General features: G+C 36.4%; 1 protein-coding gene across 4 annotated transcripts in view; it reads right to left on the bottom strand.

The window, feature by feature from the left end:
- Nucleotides 1-2,704: 2,704 nt before the first annotated feature.
- The window catches only part of lingo4b (leucine rich repeat and Ig domain containing 4b), a 29,851-nt gene continuing 15,165 nt past the window's right edge, over nucleotides 2,705-17,390 (bottom strand). For 2 of the 4 annotated variants that reach the window (XM_051131573.1, XM_051131570.1), the window contains exons 2-3: nucleotides 7,929-8,047; nucleotides 2,705-6,452 (exon numbers count right to left, since the gene is read on the bottom strand). In XM_051131573.1, the coding sequence (XP_050987530.1) occupies nucleotides 4,626-6,440 (1,815 nt within the window). In that variant the 5' untranslated portion in view covers nucleotides 6,441-6,452; nucleotides 7,929-8,047 and the 3' untranslated portion in view covers nucleotides 2,705-4,625. Of the gene's footprint in view, nucleotides 6,453-7,928; nucleotides 8,048-10,162; nucleotides 10,393-12,781; nucleotides 12,893-17,390 lie in introns of those variants that run through there. The other 2 variants (XM_051131574.1, XM_051131572.1) reach the window with 2 other exon arrangements.

The following is a 17,390-nucleotide window of genomic DNA, read 5'->3' as shown; positions in this document are numbered from 1 at the left end:
AACAGAAATGTAGGACGATTTTGAAGTTGAAGTTGAATTTAACAGATTAGCTCATGTCTCATTTACTGGTGAGAAAACATTACTTTCTATTCTCGCTCGGTCTGCAATAGTGTAATGGAACGCATTGATGATGCATCATGTACGCAAACAGGGTACACAGAGGTATGCAAATGCATACGTTGACAGGCAGGTATGGGCAGCCTATTGTAATGTTTGGAACGAATAATCTAATTGGTCAAATATTTTACGGTCCTACACCTTCCACAGACAATATAAAATCATATAAATACATTTAGACCACAAAATTGATTGCAACATTGATTGCTATCGAGATCACCTACCCCGCCTTCAATTTCTATAGGCCTGTATAACTTATTCACTGTTTACAAAAGTATTATAATTAGTGACATACAATGATAAAATTGTGATCACGTTAAAAGCAAATTAATATTGTATGACATGACACGTATATCTGGTACTTGCCTAAAAAAATAAGGTTTAAGTTGTGTGTAGTTAATAGATTACACTAACACTTTGCTTATAGCCTTACCCTAGAGTTGGTTCATTCTCTACATAGCTTCTAGAGATTGCAGAGTGATACATGACAGTGAAAAATGACTTGACCCAATATTTTAACCTTACGATGCGTGCATTAATAAATTTTCAAATCATGAAAACATATGACACCCTGCAATTTAATGTAGGTTTTAATGTAGATTAGCAATCTGTAGAGAAGTAAAGATCTATCTATCTATCTATCTATCTATCTATCTATCTATCTATCTATCTATGAATATATCAATATATGAATGAATGTCTATGCTATTGTTAATTTTGTCATTTTGAAAATCAACATTTGTCACATTTAGTCAAAACAGTTTTTAGGTTGATCTAATTTTGTTTAATTGTTCAACTAAATTACTTAATTACAAAAAAAAACAAAAAAAAAAAACTTCAAATTAAACTAATTAAATAGTTTATGCAGTATATTACATTAATGACACTTAATAAAATTGGGGTAGAGACCAGGTAACGGGCCAACTTACCCCAGTAGGGACCATCTTACCCTGTTTTTTTTATTTATTTTTTTTATTTTACATTTTATGCTGTAACAACTAAATTAGCAAATGTGTCTATTTGTTTCATGAACATATTGGCTTAAACATTATCATCCTGCGTATGCTAAACTTATACTAAATATGTTACAATTTATAAGTTAAAGGGGGAATCTTCACCCTTCTGTTTTCAGTAACAATTTTTTCGGTGTGCTGTTAATTTTGCTTTGTCAGGTCTTGCCAATACTCTGATTTGACAGAATCAGCATTAAGGATCGGCTCCCTCTGCATCTTCCCCATGTTATTGTCCTATTCATCACACTCATCAATACTCCTGAAGCTCAGATACAGTAAGCCAATGCTCACTGCATCAGTGAAAAAGTGAGCCTTAAAAGATACCTACCTTTGCTTCTTCCTCATTCACTGTAGATTATTTGACACCAAATTGCAAACGTTTATCATAAGTAGTTTCAAATGATGTCTGAGTAAACATATATATATATTAGTTAACAAAGCTTATGAGTGATGAACATTTGCAAACGTACAGGCCATGGCTTCATTTATGTCTTTGGCTCCACATAGTGGCCAAAAAACATGAGTGCCACATACTCATATATTTTGGTCAAAGTGGCGGCACAGACAGTTCCTCAGATTTATGAGTCTATAACAGAAAGACCGAAATATTGTTTGACCATGGGTTCATGTTGACCACACAAATACACAAGTTGACAATAATATACATGTATGTGATAATAATTAAGAAATCTTAATGAAATTATTACTTTAACTGTTTGTTTAATTGCATTGCAGAATAAAAATGATTTAAATTTAATTTTTGTACAATATTCTGTCTGTGGGCAGAGCACGTCTGTAGCCAGACAGACCTATATAACAGATTGAGACATCTAGAGGTAATCCTAAAGGGTTTAAACCACTGGTCATACACGTGATTATTATCTTTTTTTCTGGGTTATTCTGGGCAGCAGCAGAAATGATTTGCTCTGACTTACTCTGTCTCTCTCTCTCTCCCTGCAGAATCCAGTTAAAGCTTGAGAACTGTCTGTCCAACAAAACAACGGCCTGCATGAAACATCACCGTGAGTTCCCCGTCCCTTCCTGACTGTACTCTCAGACAATAATCCATCATCAGCGTAATAAAACATACCCCTCACGGATCAATTTCACGTTGTTATTACACTAAAAACGGCATAAATACTGTAAAATCAAACCTAAATCATAGGTAATCAGATGAGAGGCAGCAGGTGAAAAATTACTTCTCTGTTTAACAAACAAGACAGTGACTGATGCAGATAATTATGCTGATTTTTCCCTCTTGACACCACTCATCTCATGTCATTTATCCTCCACGATCAGATGAGCTAACGAAAAACTGCAGCCACTCAAGGTTATAGGTGCTGCATTGATGAAACAGATGGAGCTTGCATCTGGACTATTTTGTACTGCATACATCAGAGTAACAAAGAGGTATGATCACAACGTCCTTTAAAATTACAGCTGTCAACTGTATTAATGAACCCTGTAAATTGTTCAGACTTTCAGGAATTCATTTTACCTAGAAATGAACTTGAATTTTTAATGAGGAGGTTTAAAATGGAACACTACGGAGGAAAGATAGCAAGACGAGATGGTTTTCTGAACAAGCAGACTTGCATAGTCTTTAATAATCCAATGCAAAATATAACTTACAAATGCATTAGCAAAAACATCAAAATGTGGAAATATAACTTATGTACATTACATAAATTGCAAAGCGTCTTAGGTAAATAACCATGTGTGGTCATGACGTGTGCATAGCTGTATCGCTTGATGTTGTTAAAAAAAGAAAGACAAAAAAGTTTGTAATCTTACTGCAACCTATAATGTACAATATCACACACAGTATGTAATACAGTAATGCATATCAATCGTTAACTTATACATTTAAAAATCCCTCACTTTTTAAAAACATATTAGTTTTTTAAAATGTTTAATAATGTCTTTATTGCTACAAACTACAATAGATGTTTATAGGCTGTTAAGACTTATATAGCAACATACATAGTTCTATGGGTTATACGTTTGTGCGACAAAAAGTTACAATATCTAAAACTGTATTGTAAGTGTTGTCAAATGCATCATCGCATGGCCCGCTCTGGTTTGATTTGGCAGTGAAATGAATATCTCTAAAGGCTAACTGTACCAGAGCCCTCAAAAAGGAATTGATTTTATTCATTATACTAAGAGCTGTGAGCCTAAAAAAATCAAGCAATAACACACCAAATCAAGGGCACACCACAATAATGTCCAACAGTTATTTCATTATTTAATAGTGGAATATTATAATCATTTCTTTATACACTTATACTAACCAAGGCTGTGTTTATTTGATCAAAAAATCAGTAATATTGTGAAATATTATTACAATTTTAAATATCTGCTTTCTATTTTAATATACTTTAAGATATAATTTAGTCCTGTGATGCAAAGCTGATTTTTCTGCTTTCATTACTTTAGTACTTTATTATCAATGTTGGAAACTTGTTGTGCTGCTTAGTATGTTTTTGGAAACTATGATACCTTTTTCAGGATTCTTTGATGAATAAAATATCAAAAAGAACAACATTTAATCAAAATAGAATAACAATGTAACAATGTAAGTCTTCATTATCACTTTTAATAAAAATGATTTCAAAAAAGGAAAAAAAAAGTACTGACCCCAAAATTTTAAACGGTATTGTATATTGTTACAAAACATTTCTATTTGGAATAAATACTGTTCTTTTTAATGTTTATTTCTTAAAAATACTGAAATAAGTGTCAAAGTAAAATATATAATCATTAATATATTAATCAGCACAACAGTTTTCAACATTGACAATAAATCAACATGTTAAAATGATTTGTGAAAGATCATGTGACACTGAAGACTCAAGTAATAATGCTGAAAATTCAGCTTTACATCAAAGGAATAAATTACATTTTAAAATATGTTAAAATGGAAAACCGTTATTTTAAATTGCAATATTATTTCAAAATATTACTGTTTTTTATGCAGCCTTGATGAGTCTAAAAAATTATTCATATTTTATGCATTGCAATTTTTATACTTTTTTAAAATAGAAATGACTATTAATACTAGTTAATAGTAAATAAATATTATTCAATTTCTTTTTACATGTATTTATTATTATTAATATTTTTTAAAATATGAACTACTACTATCAGACAATAAAAGTTGTTTGTTTGTCTTCAGACTTTGGCATTGCTGAGCAATATTACAAACTTTTGATATAATGCCTACCTTACTGCTCTGCTAAAATGTTATTATAATAAAGAGTTCATTTACTACACCTACTTACAAATAATGTCAGTCAGGGTTGCAAAATATGAATGAGATTATTATTATTTATTAAAGTCAAGTTACTCTACCTATTTACATTGTGTTATAGTAAGGCTGTGTACCTTGCTGTGTTGGCAAGCTGCATTATGAATGAGCAGTTGCTCCGCTTTGAGAGTTCCTACAATTTTAAAGGCTCAACTAATTGTAACCATAACCATGAATTTTCTAGCTCAAATAAGCTTCATTGTGAATCTCCCAGTGTCCCCGCCATCTCCACCTCCACCCATGGATGATCGTGGCACAAAGTCTATAGTGGCAGTATGTTTTATCTGACCTTTGCTCTGACTCCAGAAGAACATGAACACAAAACAGATTGCCACAGAGCTGAGGAAAGACAGAAATCCCATGGTGGTAGCAATGATGAGGGTTTTCGCATCGAACGGGTAAGGACTTGACACCCGTGCAGAGGAATTGGTAGAAGGAGGTAATGAAGTTTCCATCCATCCTTCGTCTGAGAAATATGACACTGTGCGGTTTTGTGGAAGCCCCTCCACTTGCAGACTCACAGAGATGCTGTCGTTACCTGCTGCATTAGCTGCAGTACATTGATATGTTCCACTGTCCTGTACTTGGGTGTAACGCACCTCCAAGCTCCCATTAGCAAGCACTCGTACTCTCCCAACAGAGTTAAGTGTGGTCTGCTGGGCTGATAGCCAAGTAATAGAAGGCGACGGATAGCCGTCTGCTTTGCAGTCAAACCGTACGCTCATTCCCTCCACCACACTCGCATCCTGCTGTTGCCGGTTCACAATCTGCGCTTGTCTGCAAGTAAATATAACCGGAAGATCAGCTTCTGAAAAGTCACGAAATGCCTTCTTGTGCTGATTCAGAGGCGAACAGGTGGGTTGGCGGCCATCGAAATCCAGCCGCCGCCGCCGCCGCATGACCCAGAGTAACCTGCAGTCGCAAGCCAACGGGTTTCTGTCTAGCCTCAGTGTCTGCAGGTTTCCTACAGAGTGGAAGACACTTTCTTCCAACGTGGAAAGACGATTCGAGGACACATTGAGGAGACGAAACTGGACCAGACCCCTGAAGGCACCTGGCTCAATACGAAACAGGCTTCCACCTACCAGGTGCAACTCTTGGAGCCGCAGAAGCTCCCCAAGAAGGTTGCCCTGTATGGAGGTGATGGGGTTGTAGGACAAGTCCAGGTACTGCAGGTAGGTGAGATGACGCAGAGCAGAATAAGGTACGGCGCTGAGGTTGCAGTTGCTTAAAATTAAGGTGGTAAGGTTCAGGCCAACCAAGCTGTTGCTATTTAGCGTCTCGAGAGAAGGCCAGTGGAGGATCTGCAAGGTGCGCAGCTGGTGCAGTCGGCGAAAGGCGTTGTTGGGCAGCACGCTTATGGTAAGCTTGCGCAGGCGCAGCTTGGTCAAGCTCTGAAGTTGCGACAGAGCCTCGGTGGGGATAGAGGTTAAGTTGCTGCGGTCCACGTTTAATTCCTTCAGTGCCTGAAGCCCAACGAACGCCCGTTGCGAGATAAACACCAGGTCGTTTTCTCCCGCATCAAGCTGCTGTAAATTAATCATGTCCTTAAATGTGTAATCCAGAAAAACCAGGATCTCATTCTCACTGATATCCAGACGTCGAAGGTTGGAGAGGCCGGAGAACACCCCAACCGGGAGGATCTTGAGACGGTTGTTCTTAATCCTCAAGTATCGCAGGTTCTTTAGCCCCTGAAATGTTTCCACTTCAATCATAGAGATTATGTTCTCACTTAAGTCTAGCTCCTCTAGCTTTGACAGGCTGGAGAACTGACGCCTGGCCAGCGTTTTCAGCTGGTTTTTGGAAAGATCTAAGCGTTTGCCATTGCTTGGTAACCCCTCGGGTATACCCGTCAGGTGCTTTGAGGAGCAATTTACCTCCAAAGTGTCAAGGTAACAAGTGCATTTCTGCGGGCAGGTGAGGTCAGCAGCCGATAGGTTTATGCACCACAACAGCAGGACTGTCCATGCGCCCCGCTGGCCACACAGATCCATGAACATCTTACCACCTTCCTGCAAAAAAAGAAAAATGGTCAAAGTCAGGTCAAATATGAGGAAAAAATTTTTTTAATGTTTGTATTCTTATTGGTATTAGTATTAACTTCTTGTTCAATATTAACATTTTTTACACAAAAATTAGTTCTGCTCATGTTTAATGAATGGGGCTTACTGTGTGTACCCCTGATAGCACATATACATCATGGAGACATCTATTTGACGTCTGCATTTACCTCTGCAAGACGTATTTATTAGAGCATATACGTCTATAGGACATTTCCTATCAGATGTCAAATAGACGTATATTAGATGTCTTTGAGATGTTTTTGATTTACAATGTATCTAAACCTGATATCGTACAGACATCTATCAGATGTTTGTACACAGCAGATGCTTTCCAGATCAAGCGATCTTTAACAGACATCTTGCAGATGTATGTGTGCTATCTGGCTATGAGATGCATTTGCAATTATGTATTATGTAGATATGGACAAAAAAATGTGTTTTGCCATTGACCAAAAACCATCTTGATCAATCACAATGGAATAGTAGTATGTAGTACTAAGTAATAATCTACATAAACAAGCATCCCTGATAGCACACATACATCACAGAGACGTCTATTTGACCTCTGCATTTATATCTGGAAGATGTATTTTTTACATACAGTACGCCCCATTCATTAAACACGAACAGAACATCTACATCTGGAAGATATATTTTTCCCAGATAGCACACGTATGTCTGCAAGATGTCTGTTGAAGATCTCTTGACCTGGAAAGCATCGGCTTTGTACAAACATCTGACAGACGTCTTTCAGATGTCTGTTTTACGTACATTCTAAATCATTAACATCTTAAAGACATCTAATAGACATCTATTTGACGTCTGATAGGAAACGTCCAATAGATGTATTGAAGATGAGCAAACACTTTAAAATATACGTCTTGCAGATGTAAATGCAGATATCAAATCCAAGATAGCACACGTACGTCTACAAAATTTCTGTTAAAGATCACTTGATCTGGAATGCATCTGCTGTGTACAAACGTCTGACAGACGTCTTTCAGATGTCAGTTTTATGTACATTCTAAATCATAAACATCTTAAAGACATAGGAAGGATAGGAAACGTCCAATAGACGTATTGCAGATGAGCAAACACTCTAAAAAAGATGTCTTGCAGATGTAAATGCAGACATCAGATAGATGTCTCCATGACGTCCGTGTGCTATAAGGGTTTGCTCATCTGCAATACGTCTATAGGATGTTTCCTATTAGATGTTAAATACACATATACTAGATGTCTTTAAGATGTTTATGATTTAGAATGTATGTAAAATGGACATCTTACAGACATCTGTCAGATTTTTGTACACAGCAGATGCATTCCAGATCAAGTGATCTTTAACACACATCTTGCAGACGTACGTGTGCTATCTGGGATATTTAAATTTTTTTTTTTTGTCTAGTTTAGTAAGGGACTGCTTACCAAGGGACTTTTGTGGTGCCAGTTCTCATAACCAGATGTTTTCAGGTTGGTGTCTAAGTTGAGCTCAGTGTTTGTTGAAGATGCATTTAGTCACATTTAGACGTCACACTTCCAAAAGCCTAAAGCCAGAGAGAAGAGAAGAAACAGCAAAAATGATTGAGACTGTGTTATGATTATTTGTGCTAACAATCTCTTTAATCCTCTGCTTTTAGACAGACTGACTGATCCAGACACAGCTGAAGTTGTGAAACAGCTTTTCATCCATTTCTGATAAAGGACGACAGTAGAATGTTCTAGACCTGTTTGGGTGTGAGACTGTCATTTGAATGCACATTCATTAGGTAAATAAAAATTATGAGACATGTGACAGCTGTGCAGTAACACGCTTATTTCCAGCTCTAGAGGGTCTGATGTGAGAGGACAGGTGTGCAGGGCACTTTCACTGCAGTCCAGCTTAACCTCATGTCACAGGGTGCAGGTGCACAGGCCTAGACACAATTTAGGAATTACCCACCCAGCATGGACAGACGTTCAGTTTAATGGACAGAGCTGAGCCAAATCACATCAGACATTCAGCACAGAACAATAGACTGCTCAATAACACATGTATGGAAGCCTGTTTCTACCACAGAATAAAAAAAGTAATTGTGACTTTATATCTCACATTTTTTAATCGCTATTCTGAGAAAATATCTCAAAATAACTCAAATTTCAAGATAACATGTAATTCTGAGAAGAACAGATTGAATTGTGAGATGTAAAGTCGCAATTACCATTATTTTTTTATTCCATAGCAAAAAAAAAAGATGTAAACTAATGTATATATTCATTATGAAAGCCCGTTTTTGCCACTGAATAGAAAATAAAAAAGGTAATTGTGACTTTTTATCTCACAATTCTGACTTTTTTTCTCGCAGTTCTAACTTTTTTCTTAGAATTATGATATAAATTTGCAATTCTAAATTGTAAAGTCAGTTTACTGGCATAAACTTGCAATTCTGAGAAAAAAGTCAGAGTTGTAAGTTTATATCTAGCAATTCAGACTATTTCTTAGAATTGCGAGATATAAACTTTGCAATTGTGAGTTCTAAAGTCAGAACTGCAAGGCATAAACTCACAATTCTGAGGGAGTCAGCATTGTGAGTTTATATCTCGCAATTCTGAGAACATATCAGTCTTTTTTCCCCTCAAAATTGGACTTTATAAATCACATTTGTGAGTTTATATCTCAAAATTATGAGAAAAAAAGTCAGAAATGTCCGAAAAAAGTCAGAGTTGCAAGATATAAACTCGCAATTTTGAGAAAAAAAGCCATAATTGTGAAATACAAACTCACATATGCGAGAAAAAGTCAGAATAACAAGTTTTTATCTTGCAACTCCGACTTCATTTCTCGCAATTGTGAGTTTATATCTTTCTCAGAATTGCGAGATATAAACTCACAATTTTGACTTTTTTTCTCAGAATTGTGTGATAAATTCATAATTGTGAGAAATAAAGTCAGTTAACTTCATAACTTGCAACTGTGAGTTTAAACCTCACAATGCTAAGTAAATCAGAATTGAGATAAAAAGTCACAATAACCAATAACATACATGCACTGAATTAAAAAAAAAACTGCACTGTAAAAATATAACTATTACAGCAATATAACTTTACACAACTAGGATATTTAGCTTTGCACTGACATAGAAACAAGGCAATGTAATGGATTGAGATTTGTTCATTCAACAAGTGTACCTGTCCTCAGTAATTGAGTCTATTTGGATTTGTTTGTTCACTGAATGTTAAATGTCTCTTGCATCTGCTGAAATCAATTAGCAACACAGGAATCTTTCATTTATCATTATCACACACAGATTTTCTTTATTGCTCGCCTCTGAAAGAAAATATGTAAGTCTGTTTCCTTCTAATTCTGGAAACATTTTGCACCATAAAGATGTTTTGCTTTCATTTATTATAGGTAAACTGCCTCAACACTTCACACATAAACCTCAGTAATGGTGACAATTGAAAAACAGCTCAATTAAGAGCAAAACTAAGCTTTAGACACATTTAAAAAAAAGTAGAAATTTTTGATTAAATTTATCACATTAGCAGACCTGTTTTTAGTACTTAAAATAACTTGCATAAATTAAAGCTAAATTGCTTAATAAATCATACGTTTTCACTGAATTTGTAAACATTTCCTGTACTCCTTTAATGAATGAAACTAAATGGATATAAACTCCTACCTTGTCGTGACAAATGATCTCAATTAATCCAGTCCTGCATTACACCTCTCCCACTGCTTTCTTGCTTATTATAGCCTATTCACATGGGTCTGGGTTTCTCACATCTCCTGTTTACATACAAAGCTTCTATTTTGAACTCGTTCCTGCTGAAACCACTTAAAATGAGGTTGACTTGTTTCCCTGAGTCCAGTGTCGTCCCCTGTCTCTACACAAAGGCCTTATACTGGCCAAATAAAGCTGACTCATAATGCTGTATCTAGCGAAAGGAGGGAGAGAGAGTCAATCTTGGCTTGGCTGTTTTGACACCATATTGGTTTTCCACACAGCATAGAGCCTGGCTTACACAAATTAAAAGTGTGAATCCCTCTCTGTTGACTTGTGAAAGACACAGTGCAGCAGGTGTGCGAGATCTGGACATGGAGGTGACAAACTCATGTTCTGTGTCTTGCTGCTTGCCTGTAACATTTTCACACTGTCTGACAGCTAAGCTCATCTTAATTGCTATTACTGAAAGCAAGAAAACAGTCTAAGTGAATTTGATGTCATGATTTTAATGTCAAAACAGCATAACAGCTGACTGATCAAATAAAAAAGTCTACATTTCTTTTTCTGTTATTTTTTTTTATTTTTTATTTTTATTTTTGCTTTTTCTCTCTTTTCTTATTTTCTCTCTATACTATGTTTGTGGTTTGAAATTTGTGTTATATTGTGTGTGTGTGTGTGTGTGTGTATTCCAAACCACAGAGTATAGAGAGAAAAGAAGAGATAGAGAAAAAAGGTAAAATAAATAAAAATAAAAAATATGTAAAATTTGACATTTGCACAGAAAAAGAAAACTTGTTTTTTAAAAAATATATAAAATATATAAAAAATAACACAATATTTTAAACCACTAAAAAATTATACACTACCCAGTCATTCAAAAGTTTTTGAACAGTAAGATTTTATAGTTTTCTAAAGAAGTCTCTTCTGCTCACCAAGCCTGCATTTATTTGATGAAAGGTACAGCAAAAACAGTAACATTTTGAAATATTTTTACTAATTAAAAATAACTGTTTTCTATTTGAATATCTTTTAAAATGTAATTTATGTAATTTTAAAGCTGAATTTTTAGCATCATTACTCCAGTCACATTATCCTTCAGAAATCATTCTAATATTCTGATTTGCTGCTCAAAAAGGTTTATTGTTATTATTTTATTTTGGATAACAGCTGAGTAGCATATTTTCAGGTTTCTTTGACTAGAAAGTTGAGGAGAACAGCGTTTATCTGAAATAGAAATCTTTTGGAACATTATAAATGTCTTTATCATCACTTTTGATTAATTTAAAGCATCCTCTGTAAATAAAAGTATTCATTTCTATAATTTCTTTCCCACAAAAATAAAAAAATATTACAGTGACTTAAAGCTTTTGAATGGTATAGTGTACAATGTTACAAAAACTTTTTATTTTAAATAAATGTTGATCTTTGGATCTTTCTATTCATCAAAGTATCTTGAAAAAAATGTACACAACTGTTTTAAATATTGACAATAATAAAAAATGTCTCTTGAACAGCAAATCAGCATATTAAAATGATTTCTGAAGAATCATGTGACACTGAAGACTGGAGTAATGATGCTGAAAATTTAGATTTGATCACAGGAATAAATTACATTTTGAAATATATTCAAATATACAAATATTTACAAATTTGACTGTTTTTGCTTTCCTTTGGATCAAATAAATGCAGGCTTGGTAAGCAGAAGAGACTTCTTTACTGTTCAAAAAATTGTGACCGGTAGTATATATATATTTGTATATAGATTTTTTTTTTTTTTTTCATGAACACTGTCAAATTTAAAACTACCAAAATTGGTGGCCCAAACCCAAGAAGATGCCTCATAGTGAAACTTTTGCATAATCGGCTACCACGACTGTCTACATACCAGCTTTGGCAATGCTCTTATCTAACAAACACCACTCTGCCAAACGCTGAGTGTGCCCTTGTCGATCTGATGCAATGTCATCACAGTTAGCCGGGCCTCGCTAAGCTGAGCACACACACATAATGTTGTTTTCTCATATCGGGTCTGACTTTCATACTTTCACGTCAACAATCAAAACTCATCAGGGTCAGACAGGCTTCATTAGGTTACAGTAAATGACATGGACCTTTGCCAGGTACTACAACAGGGGAGCAAAACTTTCCCTGTGCTGCTATAGCAGCTCCCCTGACTCTATTAGAAAACCACAACACTTAAAGCCTCTGCAGACTGACTCCAATTTGCACTTCACTGACTCCAAACGTGCAAATGGGCTTATAACAGAGAAAAGAAGTACTATTGAGTTTTAACTGTGTATTTTTATGCGAAAAGGTCAGGGGAGGGACGCGCCGAGCAAACAGATGAGGGAATCCAGACGTTTTGAAATGACTATTTAACATTCAACATAACAGAATATTCACAAAATGGCAGCCGAACCCACAAGAGATTTTATTTTTATCCTTATTTTGTTTTATCTTACACCAGCCGTGTCTAAAATCGCAGGAACTCTTCAGTGACAATATCAGAGGTCTCTGACCTGCATATTTAGTGTGATCTCTAACCTCAAAGTGCATCCAGAGAATGTACTTCACCTGTCTCTCGGAGCCCGCGCTATTCTCGTCACAGCCCGGTGAAAACTGCCCAGAGCTGCTCTCATATCTCCAATTAGAATTCCTCACATCAATTCTTCACAGCAACAATTGCCACTGAGTGAGAAAGAGGCTGTTTATGGCTCCTGGCCCTCCACCCCCGCCACAGAATGCAGCCATGTGAATGAACGCAAGTATTAAAAGCTTTCTGAAACAGGTGTTGTTTAGCAATGGGATATGATGACAGATCTTCTGGACATGGAGTATTTGTTCCCTCTGAGCTTGCCCGGGGAACGGAAAAATAAATATAACAGAGAAGGTGAGGTTCACACTTGGATGCACAAACCACAGATGCTTCCTCAAAGTGTTTGTATTTCAAGCCCACAGTGAATTTACTAGATGCTTTTGCTCATCCTTCTGTAATCCGCCTTTGCTGAAAGCCATAAGGATGGAGTTTTAAAAACATCTCTGTTGTGTGCCTGCCTGTGTAGCATATAATACAAGCATTTATAGTCTCAGCCTCTGTCGAAGTGTGACTGATTTTGCTGCTTCAGTCTATAAGGAGTGTGAGAGGAAGATAATCTGACAGGGGAGGCTACAAGCCTGTGACAATCAGTTTGTACTGGAAACACTTCAGTCTGTAATACAGGATGTGTTTTGAGGCAGTGGGTTTGCACATTTTGCAGACACTTATGCTTTTAAAGATGTCATGAACTGAGAAATCAAAATTCCCTTGATCTTTTGACATATAAGGGGTCATTATACTAAAAACTTTTCTCATTATTCTAAAAACAACTTGTATTGAAGCCAGTCTGCCAAAATGACAGGATGTGGAATGTGTCACTTTATGATGTAACAGTGTGGATAAACACCACCTCCGCAGAAGAAGATCAACGGCTGCTTCTACATCGCTGCTTGTTTAGCCCCGCCCACAGATTCTACGTCGCTGCCTGTTTTAGACCGCATCAGTACGAACTCGGTCCTTTGTTCACTTCATTTTACTGTGGATTCCTTTACAAACAAGGCACAATTTGATGCAGGATTTTCAGAAAGACTTAAAATTAAAAGACCATGTTGTGCCGATCAGTGTTGGGGAAAGTTAGTTTTAAAAGTAATGCATTACAATATTGCGTTACTCCCTAAACCCCCTAAACTAATTGCATTACTCAGTTACTTTTTAGTGCATTACATTACTTTAGTGTTACTTTTTTCAACATAGGCTCAATGGAAATACATGCCTCTACATACATTTTTGCAAAAATTAGGCAGTAAAACTCAAACTTGATTCCTTTTCACACAGAGTATGATTTACAAACAGAGTATTGATTAATAGAGCCTGATTTGCACACAATTTCTTACAGAATATTATATTATGGCATCAAAACAATTTTAACTGCGTGATTTGAAAACTGATACTTTTGAATGTTGTCGTCACATACACAGCCTCATATGCACAAATTATCTAATTCAGTATGTTTGCTCGGTAGCTCATGCGATGCACTTAAATGATGAAGAGCTCCGGTACGAACCCCGTGAAACTACGGTTCAACAAAACAGCTCAAATCCGCATAAGAAAGTTAAAATAACATGCCTGCATCAACAAATGTGTTTTTTATATCACTTTTCCATTTGTTAACACTATCAGGTAGGTTTAGGGTTGGGTTTGGTGTAGGGGATATTTCCAACATAACAGAGCATTAATTCTGAACAGCCACAATACGTACTTTTTAGCGCCACTCTCTGGACATTTCACTTTGAAACTGCCACAAAACATGCAGTGAGGTACGTAATTACAGTGTTGCAGAAATGTATGTAGAGGCACGTATTTCCAATGAGCCTGGGTTGACTTTTTCTCATCTGGGCTGGGCTTGCTTGTTTGTTTTCAATTAGCTCTTTTACACCAAAAGTTAGTTTTGCTATTAGTATTGTTGAAATGGATCATCGAAGGTCATGAGCAAAGACATGAATGGGATAAAATACATAAAGGATATTGTGTTATTTAACATATTTAATTGTTGCAGTTTTGCATCATATTCTGAATTTGCATATCACTGTTTTTATTTATTTTGTGGAATACTGAATCTGTTTATGTGCATAATGAGTAAATACACGTTCACATTTAGTCTAGAACTACAGTAAGCATCAACGCCTCTGCACTTACTCCTGATTTCTCTCAACATGGGGACAGGAGAGCTGTCAGTCAATAAATAGGAAGACAAAGTAACTAACGTTTGAAAAAGTAACTCAGATATTTTCTTGTAAATTAAAAAGTAATGCATTACTAGTTACTTGAAAAAAGTAATCTAATTACATAACTTGCATTACTTGTAATGCGTTACCCCCAACACTGGTGCTGACTATATTGGATCCGACAGTAATGTCGCACTACACAAGTGTAACTGTTTTCATTATGTGGTCACTGTTAGGGATGGGCGATATCTTATCATTTGCGATACATCGGTAAAAATTCTCCCCACGAAAAGAATTAGTCTTCCCATGATAATAATGATAAAGTCTGTTTGTTTACATATTTCTGTTATTACAGATTGTTTGATATGTACAGAGTACTTATGCGTTTTAACCTAAATCACAGCACCATCCCTCTATGAACAATGTTTTTTTGATGTAAAAAACATTATAAGTGGACCTCAGTGAAGAGTACAAAATAATAATAAAAAAGGCAGCAAACAACAGTGTTCAATACTAAATTAATAATTAAATTATGGTTATTGACTGAGGTTTTTTTTAATCAGTAGATATTAGGTCAGAGAAAACAGTTTCTAAAATGTTGTATATGTTGTGTATTGTTTACTTGAAGAAACAAATCTGAATGTTCATGCTTCTTTGTTTTTCATGATTATTTGGAGCAGCTGAGAGAGGTCATGCTGGGTTTAGATCACAACAGTCTGAAGGACAGATTATGATAATTCAGCTTTGTGCTGGTCACTTTAGTCAGTGCATGTACATTGTGTACCCCAAATAGAATCAAATGTAATGCAAACGAAAAATATGTTTGGGGGAAAAAATGAACATGAGATCATCTCACATGTTCCTAGATTCTGCCAGAAGGTAGTACACATATGTGTATCATTGTTTTAAACTAACTTTAACAGAACTTTTCAAGGACACAAAAGTAAGGTCACCTCAGGCTAAACTGAATGCATTATGGAACTGGGTCATTGCACATGTGCTCAAGTTCATTGTTAATTTTAGGCATTTTTATGGACAATGGATGACAAACATTTGCATATATGCTGTATAATATAAACCTGTGAGGAAACATTCAGCACCAAATACAATCTGCAATTCAGTAAAGTTAACACGCTAGTGTGATGGAGATAATTTGTTTGTGAAGAATCAGATTCAGTATTCAATTCCCGTGATGCACTGGTCTTGAAGAACAGAGTATAAATCAAGCCCATTGATTTTTAGTGTGATTGTGGAGAGGTCACACATATGGATGTGGTTTAGGCTCATATGTCATCTGTGAAAAGCAGAGAATCTGCTTCACCCATGTATGTATTAGAGGTCCATAGATGTTAATCCATCAATTGAGGTTGCAACCCAGTCGGGCTGACAGATTGCCTCCCATCCAGGGTCACAGATCCAGCTCTCAAATAAAAAATTCTTATGGGAAAAACAGCTATTGCTTAGTTAAAAGATAGGTCTGGTCTATTGGGAAATTTTGCCAGCGAGACCTCTGCATCTGGCTGCGTGTTGTAATACAGGACACCCATTAGCAGGGTCATATGGTGCCCTGGATAGTTCAGTGTTTAAGCAGTCCTAAATAGGTCCGTTTTAGGGCAGCAGGATTACGCAAAGAACCATGATGATGCTCACAATGTGAGGCAGACTCATCAGGGCCCCAAATCACAAAAATTTAGTCCAAAGGTAACCACTGTGTGTTATTAAAAAGGCGAAACTGGTCAAAACAGGGCATCTGCACCTGTTCTGTGATATTAAACCCTGCTCCGAAATGACCTCATAACGGCAGACCTCATAAATCACATGCCGATGCATATGAGGGCGTGATGAGAATGTCGAGTGACCAAGCAAAACAAACCAGTGATCAAGTAAGTGCTTTTACCACTCCGCCCCATCAACCGGTGATAAATCAGGCCCTGCTGTGCATTACAACTCTTCTGATTAAAGTGCTCATCTGGACCGGCCCCAAAGCTTGTGCTCCTTTAACGCAGGCTCACGCGGGGAACGACAGGAATTTGCTGTGTTGCACATCACTAGCGGTGCGGGATGCTGTTTGAAATCTCATTAGAGAGAACTTGCACAGATTGATTAGTGCTAATTAAGACAGCCATGACTGCCAGGGGCTTCCAAAAGCCTCGGTGACCGTGCAACCTGAGACAGAAAGCTGAACACACCTGGTGTGCACAGTGCGAGCTGACCACTGGGGCTCAGACTACTATTTTTAGTTGTGTGTTTGACTCCCAAAAGAAAGGCCTTCAAAGTCATGTGCTTCATTGGACTGTGATCTGGCCCTGTCGAGTGGGCTTTAATGAACAAAGAAACAGATCTCTCTACAGTCAGTGACTCTAATCAGTGCTTTATCAATTAGTCTGTTTATCAGTCAATGAAAATGAATGAATCAGTCGGA

The sequence above is a fragment of the Labeo rohita genome, chromosome 16 (genome assembly GCF_022985175.1).
Source record: "Labeo rohita strain BAU-BD-2019 chromosome 16, IGBB_LRoh.1.0, whole genome shotgun sequence".
Taxonomy (NCBI): Eukaryota; Metazoa; Chordata; class Actinopteri; order Cypriniformes; family Cyprinidae; genus Labeo; species Labeo rohita.
This window is presented reverse-complemented; position numbering and strand designations above follow the sequence as displayed.